We start from the raw sequence: 26,610 nt of genomic DNA, 5'->3' as shown, positions 1-26,610 counted from the left end.
GTCAGGTCCGTGTCTTAGCATCGTCGAGTCCGCACCCAGCGCTGCACTGCACCCAGGCTCGGATCCTCGGCCGTCCAGCGGCCCAAGCTGATGTCGGAGGTCTGTAGCTCCGAGTAGACGGCTTCGTCGGTGATGTTTGCGAGCTCCTATAATAAGGGACCTAGTCAGTGGTAATCGCGGTTTGGGACCGATACGAACGGGCGGGGGCGAATGAGCGAGCGGTAGATAATGTAAGCGTAGGCAACAAGTCTGAGACGACTTACAGCCCGCAAGTGATCATCGATTGCTCCGAGTTGTTGCTGGTTCCCCGCGTGCGGCCTGCCGCCCATGAGGACCTGGTCCCGCCAGTCGATCCAGCGCTGTGCCGCCTGCTGTCGGAGGTAGATCTTTTGTCCCTCGTGCCTGCGAGCGTACGCGTCGAGAAGGACTCTTAGTGGGAGCGGGAACGGGTTAGATACGACCAGCCGCGAGGGGGTGACAAGGAGAGGTAGGTGGAGGGAATGGGGATAAATGACAGCAGGGGCACGAGAGACAAACATACTGCTTCAGTTCCGCCTTCGCCTGCTCCTCGGGCCCGCCGTTGGCGCGCGGCACCGTAATGTCGGCCGCGCAGTTGAGGATGTGCTGCCCGTCGATCGCGCACTGTCGGAGCTCCGCCCACCCTTCGGTGTAGTAGTCGTCCATGTTGGGGGGGTTGCAGGGCGCCGCGGCGATGTAGTATTGAAGCGTGCGAAAGTCGGAGAGCAGCTCGGCCACACGCGCCGTCCGGTATTCGTTGACTGTGTCCTCCGCGGAGCTCGGGGTTAGTCCGTGTCTTGGTATGGCCGCCCCCGGGGTGTGGCGTCTAGAGATTCGTCCCGTAGGGCCAAAAAAAAAGGGGGGGGGGGGGGTGGGTGAAGGGGGTGCACTCGACCCCGGAGGGTCGTAGGGCTAGGGTTCGGGAAGGGGAGGGGCGAGGCAAGATTGTGTGGAGGGTAGTAAGGAATGATAGAGTAGAAAGTTACGGACGTCCGTCAGCCATTCTGCCTCGCAAGGGCCGTTCGTAGAATGGATATTAGGGTATGGAGAACAGAGTAGGCGACGAGCGTCCGGCTCCGTCGCGGGAGGAAAGAACTCGAACGAGTAGAAGTATGTCGCTCGCACAAAAAAAAAAAAAAAAAAGAAAACAAAGCAAGACAGAGATAGCAAAAAAGTAGCTCCTGCAAGATTAACCCTCGCACGGCTGAAAGCAGAAGAGATTGGCGTCCCCGGAGACAGTGGTGATAACTCCAACGCTACGACGGCGACATTCTGGGTGGCGGCTCCCATGCCTTTTGTAGAATTTGCCATCATCCGGGACTGCAAACCGTCGAGCTAGAAAAGGGGAGGCCGTGAGGACTCCGGCGAACTGAGCTCCCCTGGTTGTACGTAGCAGTCGAGAGGAGTCCTGCGGGGGAGACCACCGCGTGTCGTCCGCGATCTTCAACTCAGCAAAGGGCCTACAGTTGCTCATCTTCGAGCAGCCTCGTCCATTTGCTAGACAACGAAACAAGCTCGACCGGGCCCGTCAGCCATTCCCACAGCCGCGGGTTGAAGCCATGTTGCTTTGGTGGAGCAGCGTAGGTCTTGTTCCTGCGTCGGTTTCTGACAGCCGAAAGCCGCCGCCGATGAGAGGAGCCAGCCGGGCATGGGCCCTACAGAGCTGTATGCACCTGCGGTGAATCCACATCTGCCGTGCTCTCTGCCCAATAACGGGGGTCTGCTGGCACAACACCAAGGGTTTTTTGGGGGAAAGGGGGGGTTATCAACAGCCGGAATCGACGGCTGCAACGGTGTCTTCAAAATTGAGCCCTGGTCGGGCTGGCAAAAGCTGCAGCCGCATGCAGGAGAAGTCTACCACGATCGCCCAGAGGCCCGGAATTGTCATGTCTCTTGTCTCTTGCTGCTGCCAAGGAGCATCTCACCGAGAAATGACTGCCGCTGCGGCACCATCCAGGTGGCAGGCCCTTCTCAGATCGCACAAGCAAGTGGGTGCCAAGAACTAACACTACTAGTACCAAGCAGCGTGGCTTGGTTGCAGCTTGCAGATGTGGAAATGTGTCGACCGGGGGGGTCACCGAAGCGGAAAGGTTGGCGAAGTTTCAGGCGCGCCATGGAACCGACGGAGGCCCAATCCAGCCATCCTCCCCCCCCGGGCGCTGGCCGAGTTTTCGCGAAGGAGGGAGCTCATGTGGCTCAGGTCTTTCGGGAACCAATGGGGGCCCGAGCCTCGACCTTCACAACTCCATAGCTCTCTTCGGCCGAGCTGAACAACGACGTTTCTCAAGAGTCCTCCACCTGGCTGGTCGACGTTTTCCGTAGTGTAGTGGTAGAAAAACCTTGAACGACCTCCACTGAACAACGGGCGTTCCGAGCTCTACGGTAAAAGTCTCCCCCGTCCCCGCTTTAGAAGCCCGAAGGATCGTCGACAGCCTTGCCAAGACCTTAGGAGCGTCAACTTCCGTCAGCTCTGCAAGGTCCCGAGTCTTCTGACTTGGCATCGACACAAGGAGCCTCCAGCCTCTGATGTGCAGTGCGTGGCAGACTCCCCGGCCCTTATGTCCCACTCCATCGAGGTCTCGTGCGTAGAGACCCAAAGTCCCGGTACTTCGCACTTCTTGGCGTGCCCGATTTTGTCACCAAACGTGCTTACTCACACTAAATGACGCACAGCCCGTTGCCACCGCGTGGTCGGGTTCCTGGGTTGGTGAGCAGTCATGCATATCTTGGTCTTCACCCGAGACAGGGGTTCGTCCGAGGAACTGTCTTTGCCACGCACCGCTCTGTTTTGAGCTTCTCCCGCATCCTGCATCTAAACCAAGGAGCGTGGTTCTTCTTGTTCGGAATAAGCAACGTGGTATTTGGGGACATCGACCTCACCATACGCGACATCCAGCTCACCTGCCGCCCCCGCTGTTGGCCTCTCAACAATCAGGAGCGAAGGGGATCCGATCCATCCCCCCCCTTGGCCGCGTCTACTCGGCAGATCTGTTACTTCAGTCCTTCTCTGCAATTGCCTGTAACCTCTCGTCGATCTCTTCTTCCGTCAGCTTCCTGAAGCCGGGGTATGTCCCTTCCTTGCCGTCTGGGCGCGGCCCTCCCACAATGCCGATCTCGATCTCGGTCTTCTTGAAATCCATGCTCAGGACGGTACTGAGGGTGGTGATGGCGAGCTCCACAACCTCCTTCCAGTCGCCGGGGGCGCAGTCCTTGTTCTTGAGTTTCTTCTCGAGGTGGTTGAGCGCCTCCTGCTGCTTGGGGCCCGCGGCGGTTCCCTTGTACCCGATGTAATAGCCGGCAGGATCGCACTTGAACAGCTGGGGTCCAAACTCAGAGTCGAGCGATATCAACGTCGTCGCCACACCGTACGGTCTCATGTATGCCTGGAAGTGGTCAGCAGAAGAGCTCTTCCTTTTGCCTCTTGCTTTCCCCCAAACTACACTCGCACATACCCGTTGAGTGTACACCTGGCTGATGTTGGCCAACCGCTTGGCCAAGGCGTCGCATGGCATTTCATAGCCATACTTGTACTTGAATTCTGCGGCTTCCGATTGGGCACGCTGGGAGAAGGCGCGGGCATCGGCAATGGAACCCGTCATGACGCAGCCGACCGACGGAGAAATTTGGAAGATGTGTGATACAGACGAGGGGTCGATGAGTTTATCCTGGTTGCGCCCGTCAGCTTCGAGATGCGCGGGTCGCCGGGCGGCCCGTAACAACGTACCGGGACTTTCTTTTGGGACAGGACTACGGCGCAGTCCTTGCCCCGCACACCAATCGACATAATGTTCGCCGCCGTGATCGCCTTGAAGGCATATTCTGCGGTTGATCCGTCAGCGCCGAAGCCCACTACTTCACCCATCCTCCACCCATCCTCCACCCATCCGTCAACCCGGCACGGCGGTCATTTCCGCTGGTGCCCCCGGCCACCTCTTACTGGACACTGGATCGCCTGGATCGCCTCGTACATACCGACTTGGTACAGCCGCCCTTGTTCCGAGAAGATGGTGATATGTCTGTCGTAGCCAGCGTTGCCTGTGCCAGTTGTGTTAGCGATGTCCAAGTGGAGCTCGAAGCTATGCGGAGGCCGCAAACAGAAGACGTACCCGCCATTTTGACAGACTGATTCACTGAAAAAAAAAAAAAAATGCTTTTCTGGTATTCGTAACAGTCAGAAAAGGTAGTGCAGCCCAGACAGTTTGAGATATTGTCGGTAATGTGGTGGGAAGGAGGTGGTGGGCTAGGCAGGCGGCGGAGCTTGGTTGTTGGATGATGGGCCAAGCTACCCCCAGCGATTTGACGCGTTGCGGGCAGTTTGCCTAGAGCAAGGCTGATGGAGCTGAAGCTTGGTGCCTCAAATGCCAGGCGGAAACTTTGTGCGACGGCCTAACCCCACTAACTAGTTATTTCATGATCACCCCGATTACCAGGGAAAACTTTTGATACCCTAGCATCATGGGGGGTACGTACCTTAGGTACAGATCTTATCTGCACCAGCACCCCTGCGTCGGGTACCGATAAGATCAATCCGGGCAGAAATTTGCTGCGGGCGGCATGAACAAGCTCTGGAAACAGCACGGAGACGCCCAATAAGACACGCAGAAATGCCTCTTAAGGCTCCAATTCCGGCAATGTCGATGGTCTTGGTTTAGACTGCCTGTCGCCTGGTTGTCCGGCCCTTTGTTTCCTGTTGCTGTGGAATCCCACTGCCCCATTCCCGACCGAACCCCTTCCGTCCCGTTGTCCTGTCTCTGCTTCTGATCGTCACCATGTCCGCCCACGTTCCGGCTTGGAAGCGATTGGGCCTCAAGCTCAAGGGACCTGTGTCAGGCGAAGCTACCACCAGCTCGACTGGCTTCAATGCACCAAGAGCAAGCCCTGCCGCGCAAGCCCCAAACGCCGGCCAAACTCGGGTCAACGGAAGCCCGGCGAGCGCCGTCAAACGAAAGCTGCCAAGTTCCGCATCCGCGCCGAACGCCGCGTCTTCGCAGACGCCGAATAAAAAACCTCGGAGGGAGGACCAATCAGCGGCGGGCCAAGGGACACCGTCCTCGCTGAGAAAATCGGTGTCGTTCGCTGAAGGCACCAAGGACAACACTAAGGACAAGGCCGAGAAGAAGAAGAAGAAGAAGAAGAAGGCGAAGAAAAAGAAAGCCAAAAAGACAACCGACGCTCCCAAAGCAGACACCAACCTCGAACCATCCCTCCACTACCTCCGCCAGTGGCACACGGCAAGGGATTCGTGGAAGTTCAACAAGAACCACCAGACGCTCCTCATCAAGTACGTTTTTAACGGGGACAAAGTACCATCATCCGACATTGCCATCTTTTACGATTACATCCGCGACTTGAAAGGCTTCGTACGGACAAGATTACGGGAAACAGCCGCCGAGATCAAACAGAAAGACATGGAGGCTGGCGCGGGCGCATTCCCCGCCACCCTCAAGGACAAGGAAACCAAGCAAAAAGAATACGAGGAGACAATATCCCGGTTCCTGCAAGACCTTCAGCAGCAGCAGCAGCAGCAGCAGAAAGCCAAGGGCAGCGGCAAAAACGCCAATGGAAAGAGGACACTCGATGAGGTAAATTATGTTTTGCGAACCGCGACGCCAGAAGTCAAGCAGCGCCTGGTAAAGCGCATCCGCGCGGAACTGGTGGCCGACGTGCTCTCTGAAAGCGAGGAGAGCACAACATCACGCGCGACGGCCTCCACAGCAACAACGAGCACGTCGTCGTCGTCATCCGCGTCGGGCCGGGAAGCTGTCGCCGTAGCGGACGGGACAGCTGGGACCAGGCGCGGTGACGGCTCGCAGCAGCCGGCGAAGCGACGCAGGCTGCGCAATATTCGCACGGACATCGGCGACGACGACGATGACAGCAGCAGCAGCAGCAGCAGTAGCAGCACCAATAGTAGTAGTAGCTCGTCCGAGTCGGAGTCGGAGGAGAGCGATTCGGAAGAGAGTAGCAGTGGCAGCGACGAGTCGTCCGAGGACGAGGAGATGGACATGGCGCCAGGCGGGGAAGCGGCGGAGTCGTCAAGCTCGAGCAGCAGCTCGTCCTCTGAATCGGGTTCGGAAGCTGACACAGAGTCGGATGAAGAGAGAGAGTCGCATGAAGAGAGAGAGTCGCATGAAGAGAGAGACTCGCATGAAGAGAGCGAGTCGGGGAGTAGTAGTAGCAGCGAGGATGACTGAGCGCTTGGATGTTAATACCATCTCTCCGTGTGGCGCAAGAGACAGCAATGTAATACCCGTCCTTGTATTCAAAAATGCACGACCTCTCCAACTGCGCATGGAGAACTCGTGTGGAAGAAAGCCACCACTAATCCGTACTGCGTCGTGCAACTTTTGAAAAGCAAATGTGCCACCCAATGCTGTGTGGGATGCCACCGCGGCTGGCAAATCCCTTGGAACATAGCTCCCAACCGTGCCAAACGACGACTACCTCCCTCGAGTTGAACGAGAAGCTAAATAAAAAAAAGAAAACATCAGAAAACCGTGGACGCCATGCCAAAAAAAAAAAAAAAAAAAAAAAAAAAACGCAACCTCATGTAAGCTCATGTAAAACGCAAGAATGCCGCCCCGGCCAAAACCAGTCAAGCTCTAGTTGTTTTGGGCCAGCCATCACCCAAGTTCAAGAACCCACCCATATTCCCGGCATGATGAATGACACCATTCACACGCCCTCAAGCAACCTGCCCACCTCGAGCAGCCCGACACACTCCCCGTTTTCCATGACCGCCACGACCGCCTCGTCCCCGTACCCGCCATAGTCCTTCTTCTCCCCGTCCGCGGTCCCGCCAGGACCAGGACCGGGGGAGGCGCCGGTGGTGGCAGCCCGCAACTCCCTGACCCACTCCGCCGCCCTCTGCACGCTCGTGCCCGCCGCCACGGGGATGAAGGCGCTCCGGGGCGTCACCAGCCAGCGCTCGATCTCGTCCACCGGCCGGGCCATGTCCTCGGCGCTCAGCCGCTTGATCCTGCGCGGCGAGACGACCCCGGCGGGGCCGCCGCGGCCGGCGCCGTCTCGGTCGGGGAGTCGGACCCACCCGGATGGGCTCGCGTACCCGGCGCGGAGGACGTCCAGGCCCGTGGGACCGGGGGAGCTCGCGAGGTCGGATGGAAGAAGGGGAGGGATGTCGTCCAGCAGGACCATCACATCTCGCACGTCCTTGCTTCGCGGCGGTTGCTGTTGCTGCTGCTGCTGCTGGTGAGGCCATAGCGCGGCACCGATCGCGCCGCCCGGATGGTTCTGCGCAAACACGGAGGCGACGCGCGGATGGAGCTCTCTCGACGCGACGATGGCGAGGGCGTCGCCGACGGTCAGGGCGACGGTCGTGGAGGTGGTGGGAGCGGGCACGCCGAAGGAGACGGTCTCGGTCTCGTGGACGGGCGCCGGCAGGAGGATAGTGTCGGGCCGGTGGTGGCGGATGATGTCGCAGGTCTCCGGGCGTGTGTGGGACGTGAGAAGGATGAGCGGGAGGGACTTGTCGAGGTGGGGGAGGAGGGTGATGAGCTCCGGGGTCTTGCCCGAGAAGGTGATGAGGAGGAGAGTATCGTTCCGGGAGATCTGGCCGAGGTCGCCGTGCAAGGCCTCGGTGGGATGCAGGAATACGGCAGTGATGGCGAGGCTGTTGAAGGTTGCGACGAGCTTCTTGGCGATATGCCCGGACTTGCCGACGCCAATGACCACCAGCTTGCCGCCGTTGGTGCCGTGGCGGCTGGTTATGGCGTCGACGGCGCGGCTGAAACCGTCGCGCGCAAGGCGGTCTGTGGAGTAGAGATGGGTGAGGTTCTGGAGGGCGGCGGTCTCGGTGGCGAGGACGTGGACGGCGCGCGAGAGGCGCTCTTCTACGGCGAGACGTCTGCCACAGAGGGCGAGACTGGGAGCGTCGACCGGCCCATCGTCAAAGTCCTCGGCCGGCGTGACGGGAGAGGGGGGAGACAGGGGCGGGAACGGCGGCACTTGGCGCAGCACATACACCTCGCTGTTCTGCACCGGCCGCTGCTGCGCGCATTGCTGGACCATTGTGACGGCGATTTCGCTTTTTCTCGTTTCCCGCCTCGCAACGGAGCACGGAGCACGGAGCTCGCAGCTTGCCTTGGTGCGGCCGCTTCGGCAAGGGTAAGGGTGATAATCTCTTATACGTGCAGCACTGCCTGTTCGGTTTTCGACGGCGATGGGTCGGAGTGTAAGTCAAATCCGGATGATGCCGGCAAGGATCAAGGGTGTAGCTGTCTACTATGTATGTACTGTGCCAACTTGCAACACTCGCAGAACGCAAGCTGTATGGGTCCCCCGATTTCGCCACAGATGGGCGCTCCCCAGCAGGTAAACTCTCGGGATCGAGCACCAGAAATAAACGGCTTTCAAACGTGGGCCCCTGTACGTCTTGTCCGAATGGTGACTGGATTGTGCCGCTCGAAATACATGCAGTTAATTGGGACTGACTTCCTAAAACTAGTCAGATCACCATCCACTCCGCATCGGATAGCACGGGAGGGGGCCCAGAGATGAGATACAGTAGTGTACTGCGTACCGACAGGGGCATAGTCCTACGTAGTAGTAGTCAGGCTCGGAGCATAATGCCGGTGGGGGGGGCTGATAACCATGAGAAAGAAAGGCAGAACGTCCGGGCAGCGCAGCAGCACTGTACCGATACGGCGGGATCGTGCCGTCCATGATATTCTGAGGGCTAGAGACTCATCAAGCTCCAGCGCAACATGCGTGCAATTGGGGGCGGCTTCACGAGCCTTTTCGGCTCAACCTTAGGTTGTGCCGATTATCCAGGCCCCGGTTTCTTGATTTGAGGGGCAATAGAGCGCTGCTGTGCGTCACAGATGCCTCGGAGCTATCGGCGAGATCCACAGACACGGGAACACTGTTGGTTGGTAGGAACATCGCTCTGCTTGGGATGGCGGGGTATCGAGACGAATCTGGCGTCGATGCCCCGCGGTCGCTTAGTTGCTAGTTACATGCAGCGGCGCACCCCTGCAGTCGCGCAACTTTGCGTGATTTGCCCTGTGAAAAGGCTGTTGGGATGCTTTTTTTCTGCCACACACAGCAATAACCGTATCCGATTGAATACGCATCGTAGTCCTCACCAGTCGTATTTTGTAATCCGTCAATACAGATTTGAAAGCGGGCAATGAACATGTGAGGGTAAGACGCCCAGTTGTTGTATTTCATACATTTCCTGGTAACGGCGAGAGGGCCCCTCGATCCCAGAGCTTCAACTCCATACGCTCGCTCATCTACGCACTAGCCAAGCGGTCCCGTAAGTTACCATACATATCTCGAGTTTTAGCGCATGATCAGCATAAGCCCAGAGAATCCTCCGAAATAGCCCGTACTCCATGCTTCTTCCCCGTGGCCCGACACAGCGCCGAGATCACGGTGAAAAAGATGACATCAAAAATTATGACCGGAACGGCCCCGAAGGACAATTCAGAACGACGTGCTCCACGATGTGCAATGCAGGCCCATCGCTCTGGTACCCCTGCTTCTTGATCCAGGTGTACCCAATCAAGGTAAGTATGAGGAAAAAAAGAAGAGAAGTAAAACTAAGATTCTGCGAGAGGGAGAGGGCTTATATATCTGTATAACCTGGTCTGTGCACGCGTGCATGCGCGGAAATTTGCAGTTGCTTGCACGTGACCGTGTTGCAACCCCAACCCTTATCTGTGGTGGGTTGGAGCTCGGTACCCCGCAGCCCCGCTCTGTTGGCCGAATTTCCTTATCGCTCACCTCTCACCTCGTGTTGCGTAGGGAGCGAAGACGCAGCAGCCCCCATACCAGACATCAACATCTTCGAACCCGGGTTTGGTCATTTCTCGGACAGGCGTTCGGCGTCTTTGCATTGCTCTCTATCCATTTCCATCATATCTTTCTCTGTTTTCATCTGACCATGTCGGACCAGCTTTCGGTGCTTTTCGTTTGCCTCGGCAACATCTGCCGTTCGACCATGGCGGAGGGTGTATTTCAATCACTAGCGAAGAAAGAACCGTACGCGGGTCTCATAGGAAAAATTGACTCGTGTGGGACAGGTAACTTCCCTGGGACGTCTTCCGCAAGCATTCCGCGCTGACTTCTCTCTACCAGGCGGCTATCACATCGGCGAGGAGCCAGACGACCGGACCATGTCAACCCTGGAGAGCCACGGTATTACAGATTATATCCATTATGCTCGGAAGGTATGTACATACACCAAAGCTAGGTTGGATATGGCTCTTTCGGCTGTGCCTGACGGCTTTCGTAGATTGATGCGTCTGATTTTGACAAGTTCGACTACATCTTCGCCATGGATCGAGGCAACCTCGAAGACCTCCAACGCATTCAGCGACGCAAACCGAACTCCAAGGCAAAACTCTTGCTTTTCGGAGAGTACTCGGGCACTGGCAAGGCAGAAGTCATCAGCGATCCATATTACGGGGGCAAGCAAGGTTTCGAGAAAGCGTACGAACAAGCGCTACGGTTCTCGTTAAACTTCTTAAAGGAAGTGTTCCCGAACGTGGAACCTCCCAAGCTTTAATTTTGGGCATGGGAGGCGTTCTGGAAGGGGCAGACCAGCGAGGCCAATGCCCCATTGTTCACGAAGCTGGCAGATCAGAGACCGGGTAATCGACCGAAGTCGTAGCAGCTTCACTTGGTAAGCCTCGGCTTGTGTTGGCCAGACATTTTCCAGTGTTAATCTTGTATCTTGGCCTGGAAGCGGGCCATGGGTCGCGGTCAGTGAACCCCGCATCCATGTAGTAGTGTCCTGTATGGTGCCTTGAATGGCCTCAGCCCTACGGCCAAGCCCGTCGGCATATCAGTCAGGGGTTGATCCCAGCTTTGCGCTGGCAAGCGCTTGTTTGGCCAAAGCTGTACTACAACAAGAACACACATTTTCAATTTTTCAGTCGAACAATTTTTCCAAACTCCTTAGGTATGCGGCGAGGAGCATTCAACACTGCACGGAGCCCCCGTTTCCACCATTTCGGACCGAGACCCGACTTGACGTTCGTAAGAGAGCAATGCACATCACTTGCAGCGCGTAATTTCCTGGAGTGAAGCCTCGAGCTCTCGCGCGCGCGTAACGAAGCGCTGAAGGGGTGATCAGATGCAGGCGAACCGGAGCGCACCAATTGGATTTGACGCCCAAACCTCGCCGCCGGCCCCAGCGCCGGTTGATGCAGCGGGGGCTGTCCTTCGCGGCCCGGCCAGCGACGACTGAAACGGAGTTTGTGGGCCAGACTCCCCCCAGCTACACCAGGCAGACGCCCCAAAAGCTGCTGGCATGTGGTCACCCTTGGCTCCTCTTCCCCCTCTCCCCCCCCTCCCCCCCCCCCGGGCGGGTTCCTCCAGTTCGTCACAGCCGGCCAACAGACTGAGCTGCGGGTCGAGGTTGCATGCACCGCACATTCTGATGGGCCCCGCGGTTGCCCTCCGCCCCTCTACGCTAACGTTCTCTTGCTCCCTTGCAGTGCCTCGACTGCTTGCAATAAATAACCAGCGAGGCTTTGCTGCGTGGTATTTGATTATTTTTGTCGCTTGTAGCTGTCCCGTGCCGCTTTCGTCTCGGTTCCATCTCTCTTGTCCTTGTGCCTGACGGTTTCGGCTCGCTTCGTGCTGCGCCCGAGTCATTTTCCGAGGCCCTTGCCTGGCTCTTGCCTGCCCCTCACCTCCATTTCGGACGGAGCGTATCCCCACTTCGTCAGGGACCTGCCCGAGACGCATCGCGAGAACTAAGGACAACGAAGACGGCAAAGACACATTCGCCATGGCTGATCTGCAGGGCCGCAAGATCTTCAAGGTCTTCAACCAGGACTTCATTGTCGATGAGAGATACACGGTGACCAAAGAGCTGGGGCAGGGAGCTTATGGCATTGTCTGGTACGCTGCTTCGCTTCCTTTTCTCAGCGGCTCCGCATCCACGCACCCCGACATGAGCGTGGCCTCTTGGGGCTGCCATCACATCGCGACTGACCGATGTTCTGTGAAGCGCCGCCGTCAACAACCAAACCAACGAGGGTGTCGCCATCAAGAAGGTCACAAATGTCTTCAGCAAGAAGATCCTCGCCAAGCGCGCCCTGCGCGAGATCAAGCTCCTGCAGCACTTCCGGGGGCACCGCAATGTGAGAGATGCTCGAGTCTCGGCTCGCGTGGTTCCCGTCTATATACTGACTCGAGCCTGTTTCGCCCCCATTAGATTACCTGTCTGTATGACATGGACATCCCTAGACCCGACAACTTCAACGAGACATACCTCTATGAGGGTGCGTATATCTCTCTCTGCCCCTGCCTTTGTACAGCCCCGGCTCGACCTCTCGAGAGCTTTTTTTCCGCTGACGGACCACACTTTGTAGAGTTGATGGAGTGCGACCTGGCGGCCATCATCCGGTCCGGCCAGCCGCTAACCGACGCCCACTTCCAGTCTTTCATCTACCAGATCCTGTGCGGCCTCAAGTACATCCACTCGGCGAACGTGCTGCACCGCGATCTCAAACCGGGTAATCTGCTGGTCAATGCCGACTGCGAGCTCAAGATTTGCGACTTTGGCCTCGCTCGCGGCTTCTCGATCGACCCCGAGGAGAATGCCGGGTACATGACCGAGTACGTGGCGACGCGGTGGTATCGCGCCCCGGAGATCATGCTGAGCTTCCAAAACTACACCAAAGCGAGTATGTCCACCTTATCTTCAAGATCTGTGCCTTTTTTTTTTTTTTTTTTTTTTTTTTTTTTTTTTTGGAATGTAGACTCACACCTGTCTCCTAGTCGACGTCTGGTCCGTGGGTTGCATCTTGGCCGAACTGCTCGGCGGCCGCCCGTTCTTCAAAGGCCGCGACTACGTCGACCAGCTGAACCAGATCCTGCACATCCTGGGCACGCCAAACGAGGAAACCCTCTCCCGGATCGGCTCGCCCCGGGCGCAGGAATATGTCCGTAACCTGCCCTACATGTCCAAGAAGCCGTTCGCGCAGCTCTTCCCCAACGCCAACCCGGACGCGCTTGACCTGCTGGACCGCATGCTGGCCTTCGACCCGACGCGCCGCATCTCGGTCGAGGAGGCGCTCGAGCACCCGTACCTGGCCATCTGGCACGACGCTAGCGACGAGCCGGACTGCCCCACCACGTTCAACTTCGACTTTGAGGTCATCGACGACGTCAACGAGATGCGCAAGATGATCCTCGAGGAGGTCTTCCGCTTCCGCCAGCTCGTCCGCACCGTCCCCGGCTCGACCCCCCACGCCCACGCCCAGCCCGCCGCGCCCGGGCAGGTGCCGATGCCGAGCGGGGGGCCCAACCACCAGTGGAAGGCCGATGAACCACGGCCGGAGGAGTACGGGACTATGCAGGGTCTGGAGGCCGAGCTGGGAGGCAGATGAACCACCGCTCATCCTTGTGTCTTTTGGGTCTAGCTAGGGGGGTTGGAGAGTGCAAGAGACGAGGGCTTGGGACGAGGAAGACGAGGATGAGGGAAGTGAAGGAGCGCGGAGAAGATTGACGACGCAAGGGCAGGCGACAAGCTTGATTGAATCTTTGACGTGCCATCGCTGATCGAAAGCTCTCGGAAAGGGATGATTCGGTGGTGTGTCCCCAAGGGGGGGGGGGATGGTTCACAGTCTACGGACAGGTAGGCCACACCACTGGGACTGCTGCCGAGGAAGGAAAGGAGCGGATCGAACCCGGACTGCGCAGTTTATTGTCGAACCATTCTTGGAGATGGATGGTTTTTGAGGCAGGGAAATGCTGGCCACGTTTCTTCTCGTGCGCTTTGAGTGATAGTAGTGATCTCGTTCCAAGCAGGCACGGTGCCCTAAACGGAGATCTCGTGCCTCTCCGATTGCCATTTATGAATATGTGAGAGGGTCCAAGGTGAGGAAGCTCAATGACGTGTTAGTGACAAGCCAGCATGTCCAAGAAGAACACGGGGCGTGAAACAGCCAGTTCAAGTCTCGTTAGATTTTCCTCAACATAGTATCACAGGTATCGATTGCTCTTTTACCAGCTTGATTAACCATTGAGCATGGCCCATCCTTACAGCCTAGATTTTCATTCTTATTTTTTTTTCTTTTCCCAAACCCGAACCAGAAACGCCGGCGCAATGCAAGAAAGAAAGATTGGTAACCCACATCCCCATTCCATTCCCCCAAGGGTTGATAAGTTGGTACAGCCGCACCCTCCCCATTTACTGCATCGCTCCAAACATCAAGCTCTCCACCATCCCGTGCGTCTGGATCGCCATCTGCGCCTTCTCCACTTCCTTGGACACCTTGCCCAGCAGCGACTGGAACTGGGCGGCCAGCTCGGCGCTGCCCCCGACGTGCTCGCTGTAGAGATCCAGAAGGTGGAAAGACAGGTCGACGCAGATGCTCAGGTACCGCGGGTCGGAGATATACTTGCTCACCCACTTAAGGAGGGGCAGGACCGAGATCTCGTCGCGGCCCTCGAGCGCCTCGCGCAGGGCCGACCGGTGGCGGAGGGCGACGAGCAGGGTCAGGGCGGTGACGGGCTGGTACTGCTCGTCGGTCATGTCGATGACCTCGTCGAGCGCGGCGGCGTAGCGGCCCTGGCGGAAGTAGCGCTGCCACGGCTTGAGCTTGGGGCGACGCCCGCGGCCGCCCTGGGCGTCGGTGGGGATGATGACGTCGACGGCCTCGCCGAGGAGGTCCATCGACTTGTTGGTCATGGCCGCGCGCTTCCGCTTGGCCTTCTGGGCGTCGAGCTTCTCGAGCGCCGCGGTGCCCATGTCGCGCGCGGCCTCGACCGCCGCGCGGTCCCGCGCCTTCTCGGCGGCGGCGCCCGAGAGGCGGGTGCGGATGGAGAGGACGCCGGACTGCATGCCGACGACGAGGTGCCGGTCTTCTCGGGCGGCGCCGGCGGTGACGACGGAGAGCGAGAGGATCGGGCTCGGATACTTGGACCCGGCGACCACGTTCCAGTCCGTCGTCTCGAACACCTTGACGTGGCCGTCCAGGCTGCCGCTGACGACGCGCCGGCCGTGGGACGCGAGGGAGAGCGACGTGACGGTCTTTTGGTGATTTGTGATGAGACGGAGCGGTTTCGCTGCGACGAGGTCGAGAACCGAGATGGCGTTCCCCGCGGCGGCCAGGAGGGTTGTTCCGGACGGTAAAGGGAGGACGTCCTCGATGGGGTCGGCGTGTTTGAAGGTCATGACGGCGCCGCCGGCCGTTCGCGCATCCCAGACGCGGACCGTCTCGTCGTAAGAGCCCGAGACCAGCAGGTTGCTGTTCCCGCCCGGCATAAACGCACCGCTGCGAACGTAGTCGGAGTGGCCCGTGAACATCCGGCTCGGTTCGTTCGAAGGCAGATCCCACAGGCGAACCGTCTTGTCGTCGCTGGCGCTCATGAGCGTCGTCAGCTCGGTGGGCGACCACTTGGTCACCCACACGGGCTGCTTGTGGATGTGCCATGTCTTTAGAATCACGGCCCGCGTGCCACCGCCAACGTCAAACACCTGCATCCTGCCCGTGTCCTCGCCGGCGACCAACACCCTCCCGTCGGCGCGGATCTCGCCGCAGTGGGCCTCGCTGTCGAAGCGGCCGATGGTCTTGAGGGGCTCGCGCTTGCGGATCGAGAAGATGTCGATGCGGGGGCCGGACGTCACAGCGAACAGGTCATTGAGCTTGGTGGCTGCGACGAGCGAGTTGGACAAGGTCGCGCCCGTCGCGGCGGGGAAGCTGATGTGGGAGATGGGCCATGAGGCCGTCGACGTATGGGATTTCTGGTTCTTGAACGACCTCCAGTATCGCTGCTCGGGCGTGACGGGACTGGGGCCCGATGGCAGCTTGACCTGTGCCAGCGGTAACACTTCTGCCGCCATTGTTGTCTGCGGCGATCCGACCTTTGCGGCGTTTGGGCTTGTCGGTCGTTGGTTTTGCTCGGGCTTCCCTTCGAGGCGTCTCTCGATTCGAAACCTTTTTTTTTTTTTACTCCGGGCGCTGCAGCTCCAGAGCCAATCCCCACTGACCCGCTAAAGCGGCCTGCCACCCCATTGGCGTTTTGTTGCAGGCAGACTGACCCCGCTTGCAATTGGAGATGAACCAGGGCAGGAGGGTCCCTTGGACCACTTTGATCCCGTACTGTAGTAGTAATCCGTACATACAATATTACTTCTTAACAACCACAACCATTCAGTTAATACAGGTCCGTATACACGGACATATTTAGTTACACACACTGCGCAGTTCCTCGGAGCGTGGTCCGGCGCACCGCGGGCAGGCAACTAACATTCCTTTCTGTAGAATTCCACAACTCCTGACAACAACGCAATCGTTACGTAAAAGGTTTAAGAATTCTGCATACAAAGCGTTGGAATGGGACTCTCGTGACGAAATAAAGAAGTAACTTGCCTGAACCCAAAGCACCAAATCACGGAAGACTTATTAAAGTGTTCCGCGCTACCCTTAGTGTACGGATTAAATTGACGGGCCCGCTCCTGTCCTGCGGCTCCGCCCCCATCCGCGGGCGACCCGCAAGGATGGAGAGCCTATAGTTAATCCTGGACCAAAGGACGAACAACCAAGTTAACACTTTGAGACTTGATCTCTATGGCCCACCATACTCTGCTTAGCCTGTTCGATGATTGAGAACACTTCCTGTTATTTCATCCAATGTATTTTGTATCTCCAAATATCCCCCATGCCACGCCTTGACGCGTCGATTATCCTCCCCTTCTCGCAGTGGATGCACAGGGGACACAGTTGGCGGGGGTCTTCTGACGCCGCGGTGCTGCAGCATCGCCATGGCCTCAAACACTGGTTGGTTCCAGCTTCTCGAGAAACGATGCAGGAGAAGGGCCAGAGTTCTACATGCCACAGCTTTCTTTGCCTGACCCTGCTAAGCCTAAAATACTTCAATTCCTTGCTCAGGCTCTTGAGATTGTTGTGGGGCCCTTGTCAGTGAGGGTGGCTTCCACGACTTCTTTGTCATGTTGCCAGGCTACAAGTCACGCAGCCGTGACCTCCCTCTCTCCCTCTAGAACTAACCGCTCTTTCTTTGCCACGGCCTTTCCCACGCCGTCATTCATCCCATTTTGTCTCGTTCCGCGCACGAAGGTTCGGATCACGCGCTCTCGCGGCATTTCTCCCAGCATTTCTCCCGGACCTGATCGACTTTCGCTCGGCATCGCCTTCTGGACCTCCATTTCAGCAATTCAATGGTGGGTGGTTCTTAGGCACTGCCGCCTCGCGCACTCGCATCATCGCGCCGAGCTATAGCGTTCAGACCGTTTGCGCGCCTTTGGTTGACTTAATTTTCTGCAGTCTCTAGGAACCCCTGGTCGCTCGGCGACTGCACGATTGCAGGGAGAGTAAAGTAGGATGCCGCCTGCTCGGCGCAGCTCGGGCGCAAACCCCGGTTTCTCCGCTGCCGACCACCAGATCGCGTCCTCGAATGCCACCGCTAACGCCTTTGTCGGCGGACGACAGCCACCATGGATGAATCCTGGCGCACAACCGAGGAAGAAAATCTCTCGTCCCTCCGTCCCACGACCGCCTGCCGTCCAGGCTGCTCAGCAGCAACAGAAGCAGTAAGCGCTCCCGCTCCCGCTCCCCCTCCCACTCCCCCCTCGGCCGTCGCAGACCGGAGTCACCGGCGCGGCACTGCCCACCGCTTGGCTCGTCCGAATATCGATGGCTGATCCTTATCCGCCATTCTTATCCCAGGCCTGCTGTCCTACCCTCCCCCGCCCCTAGCGACGACACGAGCCCTGGCCTCTCGAGCGCTCTGGATAGCCCAAAGACGAATGCTCTCTCCCTCGCCGATGCGCACAACATGGGACCAACAAGTCCCTCGGCTCCGCCCACGCGCCCGGTCACCAATTTCCGCTTCGTCTACGCAACCGCTCATACTCGGGACCCTCAGGAGGCACCGGAACATGGGACGGTGGGTCGCATCGATCCGGTCGAGAACTACCCTCCGACGCAGTCACACATATCTCAGCCTCCTCGCAGCGCAGCTCAAGTCGCAGGTGCTAGCTATGCCAGGGAGTCTCCGCCCACGGGTTCAGGTGTGGCCGCCCCGCCGTTGAAAAGGCGGCGCCTAGAGTGAGTCCAAGCCAAGGGTTGCCGAAGTTTTCTTGTCACGGAGCTATTGCTAAATTCGCCGTAGCAATGTACCCCCCGACTCGCTCCAATACCCTCTGCTACTTTCGGCGCTGGAACAACATCTCCAGGCCTGGGGAGGGTATGAGGCCCTCGAGCCCACCGTTGAGAAGCCGCGGGTGATGCTTCTCAGGGAAGCCTGTAGAGATAACGATGGCTTCTTCGTCATCTTGCACCAGCTGTTCTCCATCTGGTCCCTTAATAAGCGGGAGGCTTACGATTGTCTGCCCCTGAATCCCCCCCTCGTTGACCAGGCATTCGAGATGCTCGAGACAGTTCTCAAGAAGAACGAGCTACTCTCGCCGACACACCGGCATTGGTTCGTTCAGTTCCCTGTCCCTGCCAAGCAGCTTGCTCAGTGGAATAACGGCCAGACCGTCGTCCAGCCTATCGCCTTCTTTCTGGAAGCGCTGGTCAATGAATGCGGAAACATGATGACGGCATGTGTGCAACGGAAATACCCTTTCCTCGTAGACGAGCTGCTGGGTCGTCTGAAATGCTTCTCGCCGGTCTTGCAGCTCATTCTCTTTACCGCATGTCGGAGACGCTTAGGGGTGCTGGACGGCCAGTTGGGCAGCTCGATGGAGCAGGCGTTTCGAGAGGACCAGAGCAGACATCGCGACGCTAACGGCCAACAAACCCTGGTGCCTCTAACCTACCCGGGGGAGCTCGAGCAGCGGAATTCGAGCCTCATAGACTTCTACAGACTGACCGTCCAGGCGGCAGCGTTCCGGGCTCCTGGCCAGTCCGACCATCGGTCCCAGCCCCTGGCAGGGCAGCCACAACAACACCAAGTGCTCCCACCTCACTCCGGTCCGAGCCCTTTCCGCCCAACATACTCAAGCACAGCTCCACCGACGTCATCTGAAGCTTCTAGCGCAACGTCAAGTCCATACACCACCGCCCCACGAGGGACAGTCGGTACGGGGGCAACACAGGGGGTACCACTAGCAACCAACACACCGGCATACCACCACCCAAACCAGGCCTCATTTGTGTCAAATGCACGATATTATCCGGCGGGTGGCCCCCAGGACTTGCAACAGCGGGCTTCGTGGCAACTCAAACATTTCTTGCAAGGGCAGCAGGTTGGCTTGCAAATACAGCGTAAGCTCTCGCAGCTGACACAGCAGACGAACCAGCAGCAGCAGTATCAGCACAACTTGCAATTCACGACATCTCTTTCTTCGCAGACCACTTTCCAGCCTCGGGCACACCTCCCGCCTAGCACGACGCCGCAATACCACAGCTCCCCCCAGCCCGCGCAAGCCCCCCAACTGCAGCAGGTGCACTACAATACTCGGCCGCCACACGGTCAACCTCAGGCCCCTACCATCAACTTTGTCCTGAACGGAGCGCGTCCCGGATCGGCCATGGGAACCGGGCCCTCGACGCCGCAGTCACAGCAGGGCAACACACCGCAGCGACAGCAGGCAGTGGGAGCGAGCGACCCCCTGTTTCCGCCCAAGGGCACCATGATCATGAGGACGGATTGGCCACACGATCCAACCGAACGAAAATCGATTCTGATGTCTCTGCATCAGGCCCACGTCCGCAGCCCCAAACGGGTCCTCAAGGAGGGTGAGACGGCGCGTCTTTACCAAGCGGTCAAATCTCTCCCGGTCCCGCCGACAGCGGTGCCCCCCAAGAACACCATGTACGAATTCCGGTTTCAGGTGACGGAGGAGCAATTTGCCCGGCTGGCAACCAAGTCGAGGAGGCCTGGTGAAGTGGTACCGGTAGTCGAGCACTTCGACGGCGCGCTTCGTTGGCGGGTTCGAAGCTGCATGGTCCAAGGCTCGACCGGGGCGCTCAGCGAGCGAGACTGGGTGACGCTGGACACGAGCTGGCCTTCCTTCATCCACATGACGCTGAACCACAAAGTCCTCGACGTCCGCAGGAAATCACACAACGGGAAAGACCTGCCCACGGAAATCACCGACTTCGTCGTACGCGGCACCAACGTCCTCATGGTCGCCGTCCACGACTCGCACGGTGAGAAGGCCAAAAACTGCCATCTCGCGGTCGAGATGCTCGAGACGCTCGGCCATTCGGCGGTCATGGACATCGTCCGGTCGCAGGGCGCGATCCCCGAAGAGGAGACGCTCAACACCATCAAGAAGCGCCTGACGTCCTCCGTTGTTGACGACGACGACGACGAGATCTCTTTCGAAGCGCCCGACCTCTCCATCGACCTCGCCGACCCCTTCAGCGCCAAGATCTTCACGATACCCGCCCGCGGGGCCGACTGCACGCACATGGAGTGCTTCGACCTCGACACCTGGCTCAGCACGCGCCCGGCGGCCAAGCCGACCATCAAGTGCGCCCACAGGCAGGTCCAGTGCGATTGCCGGAACGCGGCCGAGCCGTCCAACCCGGACAAGTGGCGCTGCCCGATCTGCCTCAAGGACGCGCGCCCGTACAGCCTCCGAATCGACGCGTTCCTGCTCAAGATCCGTAAGCAGCTCGAGGCCGACGGCAAGCTGCACACCAAGCGCCTGTTGGTCAAGGCCGACGGGTCCTGGTCGGTCGTGCTGGAGGACGAGCCGGACGATAACGAGGCCGAGGCCGATAGCGATGGCGAGGGTCGCGCCAAGGCCGCCAATACTGCTGCTGCTGCTGCTGTTGCTCCTGTTGCTGCTGTTGCTGCCGTGGTGCCGAAGCGGCAGGTGGAAGTAATCGAGATTGACTAAGTCGGCTGATCTCGCTGGCTGCTCATCATGTTCTCTTCCTGCCCATCCTCCTCCTCATTGAGCCGAGCCGCGGCCTCGCATTGGCCACGCAGTGGGCGCCATCCGCTCCACTTCCCCTCCTAACCTAGGGCCATCATCGTTGCCTTGGTCAGGGCGGAGCATGATTTCTTACAAGTCTTCGGTTTTGCTTTTTTTTTTTTTTTTTTTCCCTTTTTCGAGCCGGCGTTGGTCGGACACGGGAATATGTTCTCTCTCCTCTTGATCGGGAGAAACAACAGGTGGCTGGCTGGCTGCATTGGGTTATGGGATGCATGGTATATCATGGCACGTAATGCCCTTTTGATTCATCCCAATCTTGTTTTGCGTTTTTTCCTTCTCGTTCTCGGTCTCGCATCACGGATGGAGTCAGGGTGTTTGGGGGGGGTGAGAGATACTAGAGTATTCTGGAAGGGGGGGATTCATCTCTAGTCGTTACGTGCCGGGGTTCGCTCTCGGACCATGCAATTATTCATTGATTCTTGTTATTATCCCCCGAATCATAGAATTTAATCAGAGAACAGCACGCGTGCCCTTGGCAATTGCTTGCGCGGTTGCGGAAATTCAGGTATTATTTCGTCGAGCCTCCGCCCCTGGCCAGGCAAGGAACCGCGCATGCAAAGGTTACCCTCACAGTGTCTCTGAAGCTAGCATGGTCTGTCTGAACGGCCATCTCGCCGTGAAAGCGACGAGGCTACGCCTCGCGCTGCTGCAGCATATTAGGCACTATATATATACAACCATGGTATGGACAGACACACACACACATATATATATACACGGCATTGGTATTGAATCCCGCTCTTCGACCCAGATAATGCAACTCTCGTCCCATATCGAACGTCGTCAGAAATGCACCTCGCTCTCCTATGACTTAGTCCCCTCGCAGAGAAATTCTACTGTTTCCGTTTCCATCATCGCAATTCGGTCATTCATTCCATCCATCACAATCCCAATCCCCAATTCGAACAGTCGCTACGGATAGAGGAGCTGCTACCCCTTCTCCCCACCGGAACCCCTGCCCGCGTCCAGACTACTGGGTCCGTTCTCGTCCGTGACCCCGCTATAGGCCGGGCGTGCGGCGCCGGGTGGGAACATGGGACCCGTCATTTCCTCCGCCATGGCCTCCTCGTACGTCGGCGGCGCGTCGTCGTACGGGGGGCTGACCTGCCCCGGCCCCAGCTGCGGGGGGTAGAGGGCGTCGGCGGGCTGCTGCTGCGGTGGCTGGGCCGGCCGCGGGGGGAGTTCTGGCGGTTGTTGTGGCGAGTGTGGTTGGACTGTCGCTGTCGCTGTTGCTGCTGCTGCTGTTGTTGTTGTTGTTGTTGTTGTTGTCGTCGTCGTCGTCCCTGGGGTGGGATGTGAGGTTCGGCCTCGGCCTTGGCGGATGGCTTCGACAAGGGCGGGTGGCGGAGCGAGACCGGAGTAGACTTGGATGGTGCTGAAATGGAGGGGGAGGTGCAGTTCCTGCGGAATCTCGGAGGCGTCTTTGTATTTTGGGCGGCCGAGGAAGGTGTTTTGGGGACGGGGAGGCGGAGAAGGCTTGCCCCAGGCGAGACCGAGTTTGACTTCGAGCTGGTAGTCGCGGCTGGATGGCGTGAGCAAGTGAGCGCGTGTTAGACTCGATGGACCAAGGAGCCGGGGGGGGGGGAATCACGTACCTGAGATTACATGTGACGAAACTGGGCATGACGGTGTTGGGCAAGGGAGATCCGCTCCACAAGGTGTCTGGCACGAGGAACTCGGTTCCCACGGGGTCCTCGGGTTTGGATAGCAGGATGGAGAGGCCATGGCGGGCCATGACGACCCAGCGGCTGATCTCCTTGTTGATCAAGTTCTGGCAGCGCACGGTGGTGGTGCCGATGAGATCGATTTGCAATGCTATCAGGTACACCTCGGCGTGTGCGGGGACCAGTTTCTTTGCGATTAGGCGTAGGGGTATCGGCTTGTTGCAGGTAAGGATGGCAGGGTGTGGGAGGCGGGCGGACATTTCAATCGAGGGAGGGTCTGGGGGAGCCGTGGGCGATGGTGGACCGCTGGACAGGCCGGGAGCGGGAGCGGGAGGTTGGAGGTTTGGGGAGCCGTTGGCGGGCGTTGAGGGACCGGCCGGCCAGCCGAAGATGGAGGAGCGCTTCTTCTGGTAGGCAGCCGGGTCGGGGCTCCTCGGATGGAAGGTGAATGGGCGTCTCGCGTAGGCCTCCTGGTTCGTCTTGGGCGGCCGGGGTGGCTCGATGGGCAGGAACTTGAGGCCCATCTGATAGCGCCAGTTCTCCTTGAATATGCCGGGCCGCTGCACGGTAACCTTGAGGTAGTACCGAATCTCGGCCTCGCCCGGAAAGCCGGTGAAGCTGGGGGGCAGCGTCTTGGTGACGTGCGAGTACATCAGCTGCTTGGTCCCGTCCATGACCCGGAAGCCGATGCCGAAGGGGCCTCCGGTGCTGACGACGCCGCCGATGCGTGCCATGGCCTCGACATTTCCGCAGGCGTTATTGAAGGGGAACTTGAACTGGAAGGGGAAGCGGTGCTGCCCCGGGTTGAGGATGTAGGGCGAGGCGGCCGGGCGCGCATTCTCGTCGGGGAAGACCTGGCCGACCTTGTAGAGGATCTTATGGTTCTCGTGCAGGGTGTCTCCGCTGGGCGCAGGCCGCTCCCTCCCGCCAATACCTATGCCTGGGTTCTCGCTAGGGACGCCGAGGGCAGTTCTCGACTCGCCCTCGAGCTTGACGATGATTGCGCCGATGTGCTCATGGCGGCTCAGGTTGAGAAGCACGCTGCCCTTGATAAAGTCGAGATTGGTGTAGAATTCGGGCGGATGGTCTAGGACAATACGTATCGACATGATGCCGGCGAGGGGGACGGCGACGGCGGTACTGCTTCGCGCTGGCGTGATGTCTGTATGTAAGGTACGTTATGTATCGTATGTATGTATGTATATACATACACTACAATATCTGACGTGAAATAATGACCAACATGGCCTAGAATATTCCCCAGTTCCCACCCCACCTCACTTGGTGCCTTACTTGCACTTATCGGACGTCTTTTCGAGTTCAAGGGAGCGAGCGAGGACTCGAGAGTTAAATAAGACCTGTGGACGATGGGCTTGAAAATCTGCCTATTTTGATGGCACTGACAGATCGGGCGTTAGCGCATGGAACCAAACAAATGCGACCGGGGACCGAGAAGGGCCGTTGAGAACCGGCCTGATGGAGTCAGCCTTGGCCCTTGATTCGGCTCGAGCTACGCCGCAAAAGCTAGCGCGGCCTGGTTACGTCAGTAAGTTAAGATGCGCCCATGCACGCAGGGGGGGGGGCGGCATTGGGAATGCGCAGACAATCTGCGACAACTTTTCATTAGGACGGATTACCAACCCTATTCTAGGGCTTGACACAGCCCGGTAGCTAAACGTCAGCGCCAGCAGGTGCCGGGCTGTGGAGGGCGGTTTCCTTTCTCTCAGGTGCGGAGTGCTGAACGTGGTTGCATGGTTCGAAGCACTTGGCCCATCGTCTTATCTTATCGGATGGCGGGGTCCCTTTTTTCTGCCAGACCAAAAAATATTTGGGAACCGATGCGGTGAGCGGCGGTTTTGGCGCTTGCAGAGGGGAAGGAAACCCGAGACGGAAGACAAGGCCGGCTCTTGTAACTGATAACAAACACCAATCCGTTAGCTCCGAGCGCGACAGCATGCCCAAGGCTGCGAAGCAGAAGCGGGCGGCGGCCAGCAGCGGGCCCTACGACCGCAAAGCATCCAAGGCCGCTGCCGCAAACATATTCCGCTTCGACAAGGATTATGGTCAACACATTCTCAAGAACCCCGGCATCAGCGACGCCATCGTCGAGAAGGCTTTCCTCAAGCCCACCGATGTCGTCGTCGAGGTCGGCCCGGGTACCGGCAACAGTGAGCATCACCCGATCGTCGAGATTACCTGCCGACGGAGAGCGGTTTGTTATTGTTGGCCTTGCACTGACGACGTCGCGACAGTCACGGTCCGGGCCCTCGAGAAGGCAAAGAAGGTTATAGCGAGTACGGCGAATCCCCCCCCCCTTTTTTTTTTCCTCCCACCGCTCAGCAACAGCTGACCCGGCCATCGTGCAGTCGAGCTCGATCCGAGAATGGGTGCCGAAGTCACCAAGCGCGTCCAGGGCGGCCCGCTCGCCAAAAAACTAGAGGTCATCCTAGGAGATGTCATCAAGATGCCTCAGATCCCTCCGTGTGACGCCCTCATCTCCAACACCCCCTACCAGATTAGCAGCCCCCTCATATTCAAGATGCTGTCCATGCCCAACCCCCCCAGGGTTGCGGTGCTTATGGTGCGTGCTGGCTGGCTCGCCCCGGCAGGGCTCCATAGGCTATCCGGACTGCCTCCCCTGACATTTCGCTAGTTCCAACGAGAGTTTGCCAAAAGACTGGTAGCGAGGCCCGGCGATGCGCTCTACTCACGCTTGAGCGTCAATGTCAACTTCTGGGCCACATGCAAACACATCATGGTGGGTTATATAGTGAATTTTAAGAGGTAGGGCGGCTGAACTGACGTATCGTGCAGAAAGTGGGAAAGGCAAACTTCAAACCACCACCAAAGGTCGAAAGCGATGGTGAGTCTTTTCCCCAGCTACTGCGTGAGTGCACAGTTGGCTGACCATTCCAAAGTTGTCAGGATAGAGCCGCTGGTGAGCTTATCCCTCCCCACTCCCTCGTGTTCGCGAGAGAAATGCTGACGCAGCAACTTAGCTCGGGTCCGCGCGGCCAAATATTGCCTTCGAGGTAATGACATCCCCGACGATGGACTTGCTGTAGGGCTAACTAACCCTCCATCAGGAGTTCGACGGCCTCCTTCGTATTGCATTGTGCGTGGCCCTTCTTTGCAATCGTTGGATCACGCGGACTAACCCGTCTCAGCAACCGCAAGAATAAGACGCTACGCGCCGCCTTCAGCATCAAGGAAGTCCTCGCATTGTGTGAACGGGTCAGTTCCTCCCCCTTCCCCCGATCCTCATACCCGCCCTGCTTACCAAAGACAGAACTACAAAATCTACTGCTCCCTGAACAATATCCCCATTGACGAATCCATCGTTGATTCCGCTACCGCCACCGCCACCGACGATGGCATGGACGTTGACATGGACGATGACGATGGCAAGGACGACGGGGACGACTGCGACGATGGCGAGGACGGCGAAGGCGAAGCTGGCAACGAGATGGACGAGGGCGAGGATGACGACGACATGCCCACCTTCTTCAAGGAAATGAAGGATGCCGAGGCTGCTAAAGAAGCCGCAAAGACGCCCAGCAAGAATCCCAAGTCCAAGGTTGCCCTGGTCGTTAGGGCCAAGGTGGACAAGGTCCTGACCACTACCGGCCTGGGAGACAGGCGGGCGCGGCAATGTGACCAGAATGACTTCTTGAAGTTGCTTCTTGGTGAGTCTCTCTCCTCGATGGGCTTCCGGGTCTAAAGGACTGTCGCTGATGCGGCTGGACAGCTTTCCATGAGGAGGGGATCCATTTCTCTTAAAAAGAGCGGAAATACTAGTAGTCGTCTATCGCACCAGGGTGGCGTTGCAGGCGTTCGGGATTGGAAAATTCAGTGGCCAGAAGGGGGGAGATACCTATATTTACCCGTTGTGTTCTGTTATGTTAACAAGACCGAGATGCGTTCCCATGCCGCTATCAAGAAACCTGACATAGGGATAAGTAGATGGAATTTACGGTGACGATACCCAGCCAGTTACTTTGCTGGATTCGGGACAGAGAGAAGCAACAC

General features: G+C 58.3%; 10 protein-coding genes across 10 annotated transcripts; 5 read left to right on the top strand and 5 right to left on the bottom strand.

The window, feature by feature from the left end:
• Positions 1–14: 14 nt before the first annotated feature.
• On the bottom strand, positions 15–1,021 carry MYCTH_2117668 (uncharacterized protein; the record flags this gene model as incomplete). Its single annotated transcript, XM_003662302.1, has 4 exons — positions 15–146; positions 264–429; positions 542–779; positions 1,009–1,021. The coding sequence occupies 4 exons, from the start codon at positions 1,019–1,021 to the stop codon at positions 15–17; spliced, it is 549 nt and encodes a 182-aa protein (XP_003662350.1).
• A 1,697-nt stretch (positions 1,022–2,718) lies between these two features.
• Positions 2,719–4,428, bottom strand: MYCTH_2302907 (uncharacterized protein). Its single transcript, XM_003662301.1, has 5 exons — positions 4,125–4,428; positions 3,991–4,053; positions 3,743–3,837; positions 3,471–3,683; positions 2,719–3,401 (listed from the first exon to the last, which is right to left on the bottom strand). The coding sequence occupies exons 1-5, from the start codon at positions 4,129–4,131 to the stop codon at positions 3,015–3,017; spliced, it is 765 nt and encodes a 254-aa protein (XP_003662349.1). The 5' UTR covers positions 4,132–4,428; the 3' UTR covers positions 2,719–3,014.
• A 285-nt stretch (positions 4,429–4,713) lies between these two features.
• Positions 4,714–6,476, top strand: MYCTH_114710 (uncharacterized protein; the record flags this gene model as incomplete). The annotated part of the gene is made up of 2 exons (XM_003662300.1): positions 4,714–6,124; positions 6,374–6,476. The coding sequence occupies exons 1-2, from the start codon at positions 4,788–4,790 to the stop codon at positions 6,474–6,476; spliced, it is 1,440 nt and encodes a 479-aa protein (XP_003662348.1). The 5' UTR covers positions 4,714–4,787.
• Positions 6,477–6,702: 226 nt separating this feature from the next.
• Positions 6,703–8,046, bottom strand: MYCTH_12812 (uncharacterized protein; the record flags this gene model as incomplete). Its single annotated transcript, XM_003662299.1, has 1 exon — positions 6,703–8,046. A coding segment is annotated over one exon (1,344 nt), but the record flags the coding sequence as incomplete, so codon positions are not given.
• A 1,726-nt stretch (positions 8,047–9,772) lies between these two features.
• MYCTH_2302901 (protein-tyrosine phosphatase) lies at positions 9,773–10,922 on the top strand. Its single transcript, XM_003662298.1, has 3 exons — positions 9,773–10,064; positions 10,120–10,211; positions 10,277–10,922. The coding sequence occupies exons 1-3, from the start codon at positions 9,926–9,928 to the stop codon at positions 10,547–10,549; spliced, it is 504 nt and encodes a 167-aa protein (XP_003662346.1). The 5' UTR covers positions 9,773–9,925; the 3' UTR covers positions 10,550–10,922.
• Positions 10,923–11,694: 772 nt separating this feature from the next.
• On the top strand, positions 11,695–13,501 carry MYCTH_2302899 (uncharacterized protein). Its single transcript, XM_003662297.1, has 5 exons — positions 11,695–11,892; positions 12,002–12,134; positions 12,209–12,275; positions 12,366–12,680; positions 12,775–13,501. Exons 1-5 carry the CDS (start codon positions 11,780–11,782, stop codon positions 13,383–13,385), a joined length of 1,239 nt encoding a protein of 412 aa, XP_003662345.1. The 5' UTR covers positions 11,695–11,779; the 3' UTR covers positions 13,386–13,501.
• Positions 13,502–13,941: 440 nt separating this feature from the next.
• On the bottom strand, positions 13,942–15,995 carry MYCTH_2302897 (uncharacterized protein). Its single transcript, XM_003662296.1, has one exon. It carries the CDS (start codon positions 15,842–15,844, stop codon positions 14,189–14,191), a length of 1,656 nt encoding a protein of 551 aa, XP_003662344.1. The 5' UTR covers positions 15,845–15,995; the 3' UTR covers positions 13,942–14,188.
• Positions 15,996–17,257: 1,262 nt separating this feature from the next.
• On the top strand, positions 17,258–21,024 carry MYCTH_2302894 (uncharacterized protein; the record flags this gene model as incomplete). Its single annotated transcript, XM_003662295.1, has 4 exons — positions 17,258–17,337; positions 17,451–17,551; positions 17,688–18,068; positions 18,133–21,024. Coding segments are annotated over exons 2-4 (3,155 nt in total), but the record flags the coding sequence as incomplete, so codon positions are not given.
• A 603-nt stretch (positions 21,025–21,627) lies between these two features.
• MYCTH_78119 (uncharacterized protein) lies at positions 21,628–23,690 on the bottom strand (the record flags this gene model as incomplete). Its single annotated transcript, XM_003662294.1, has 3 exons — positions 21,628–22,338; positions 22,378–22,439; positions 22,513–23,690. 3 exons carry the CDS (start codon positions 23,688–23,690, stop codon positions 21,848–21,850), a joined length of 1,731 nt encoding a protein of 576 aa, XP_003662342.1. The 3' UTR covers positions 21,628–21,847.
• A 528-nt stretch (positions 23,691–24,218) lies between these two features.
• Positions 24,219–26,600, top strand: MYCTH_2302881 (uncharacterized protein). Its single transcript, XM_003662293.1, has 11 exons — positions 24,219–24,749; positions 24,834–24,875; positions 24,948–25,162; positions 25,235–25,339; positions 25,396–25,444; positions 25,500–25,519; positions 25,581–25,613; positions 25,668–25,696; positions 25,749–25,815; positions 25,871–26,267; positions 26,330–26,600. The coding sequence occupies exons 1-11, from the start codon at positions 24,536–24,538 to the stop codon at positions 26,359–26,361; spliced, it is 1,203 nt and encodes a 400-aa protein (XP_003662341.1). The 5' UTR covers positions 24,219–24,535; the 3' UTR covers positions 26,362–26,600.
• Positions 26,601–26,610: the final 10 nt, after the last annotated feature.

The sequence above is a fragment of the Thermothelomyces thermophilus genome, chromosome 2 (genome assembly GCF_000226095.1).
Source record: "Thermothelomyces thermophilus ATCC 42464 chromosome 2, complete sequence".
Lineage (NCBI taxonomy): Eukaryota > Fungi > Ascomycota > Sordariomycetes > Sordariales > Chaetomiaceae > Thermothelomyces > Thermothelomyces thermophilus.
Note: the sequence above shows the minus strand (reverse complement) of the source record. Positions and strands in the feature narration are given on the sequence as shown.

What these genes read in the sequence shown, in the direction of transcription:
- MYCTH_2302907 (XM_003662301.1), bottom strand. An exon ending in AGGGCGGCTGTACCAAGTCG is followed by an intron (nt 3,838 to 3,990) that starts GTATGTACGAGG and finishes GATCAACCGCAG; the next exon opens with AATATGCCTTCAAGGCGATC. An exon ending in GCCAGGTGTACACTCAACGG is followed by an intron (nt 3,402 to 3,470) that starts GTATGTGCGAGT and finishes GACCACTTCCAG; the next exon opens with GCATACATGAGACCGTACGG.
- MYCTH_2302901 (XM_003662298.1), top strand. Translation starts at nt 9,926, where the DNA reads ATGTCGGACCAGCTTTCGGTGCTTTTCGTTTGCCTCGGCAACATCTGC. An exon ending in AATTGACTCGTGTGGGACAG is followed by an intron (nt 10,065 to 10,119) that starts GTAACTTCCCTG and finishes TCTCTCTACCAG; the next exon opens with GCGGCTATCACATCGGCGAG. An exon ending in ATATCCATTATGCTCGGAAG is followed by an intron (nt 10,212 to 10,276) that starts GTATGTACATAC and finishes CGGCTTTCGTAG; the next exon opens with ATTGATGCGTCTGATTTTGA.
- MYCTH_2302899 (XM_003662297.1), top strand. Translation starts at nt 11,780, where the DNA reads ATGGCTGATCTGCAGGGCCGCAAGATCTTCAAGGTCTTCAACCAGGAC. An exon ending in ACTTCCGGGGGCACCGCAAT is followed by an intron (nt 12,135 to 12,208) that starts GTGAGAGATGCT and finishes CGCCCCCATTAG; the next exon opens with ATTACCTGTCTGTATGACAT. An exon ending in CGAGACATACCTCTATGAGG is followed by an intron (nt 12,276 to 12,365) that starts GTGCGTATATCT and finishes CACACTTTGTAG; the next exon opens with AGTTGATGGAGTGCGACCTG.
- MYCTH_2302897 (XM_003662296.1), bottom strand. Translation starts at nt 15,844, where the DNA reads ATGGCGGCAGAAGTGTTACCGCTGGCACAGGTCAAGCTGCCATCGGGC.
- MYCTH_2302881 (XM_003662293.1), top strand. Translation starts at nt 24,536, where the DNA reads ATGCCCAAGGCTGCGAAGCAGAAGCGGGCGGCGGCCAGCAGCGGGCCC. An exon ending in GGCCTCCTTCGTATTGCATT is followed by an intron (nt 25,697 to 25,748) that starts GTGCGTGGCCCT and finishes AACCCGTCTCAG; the next exon opens with CAACCGCAAGAATAAGACGC. An exon ending in TCCTCGCATTGTGTGAACGG is followed by an intron (nt 25,816 to 25,870) that starts GTCAGTTCCTCC and finishes TACCAAAGACAG; the next exon opens with AACTACAAAATCTACTGCTC.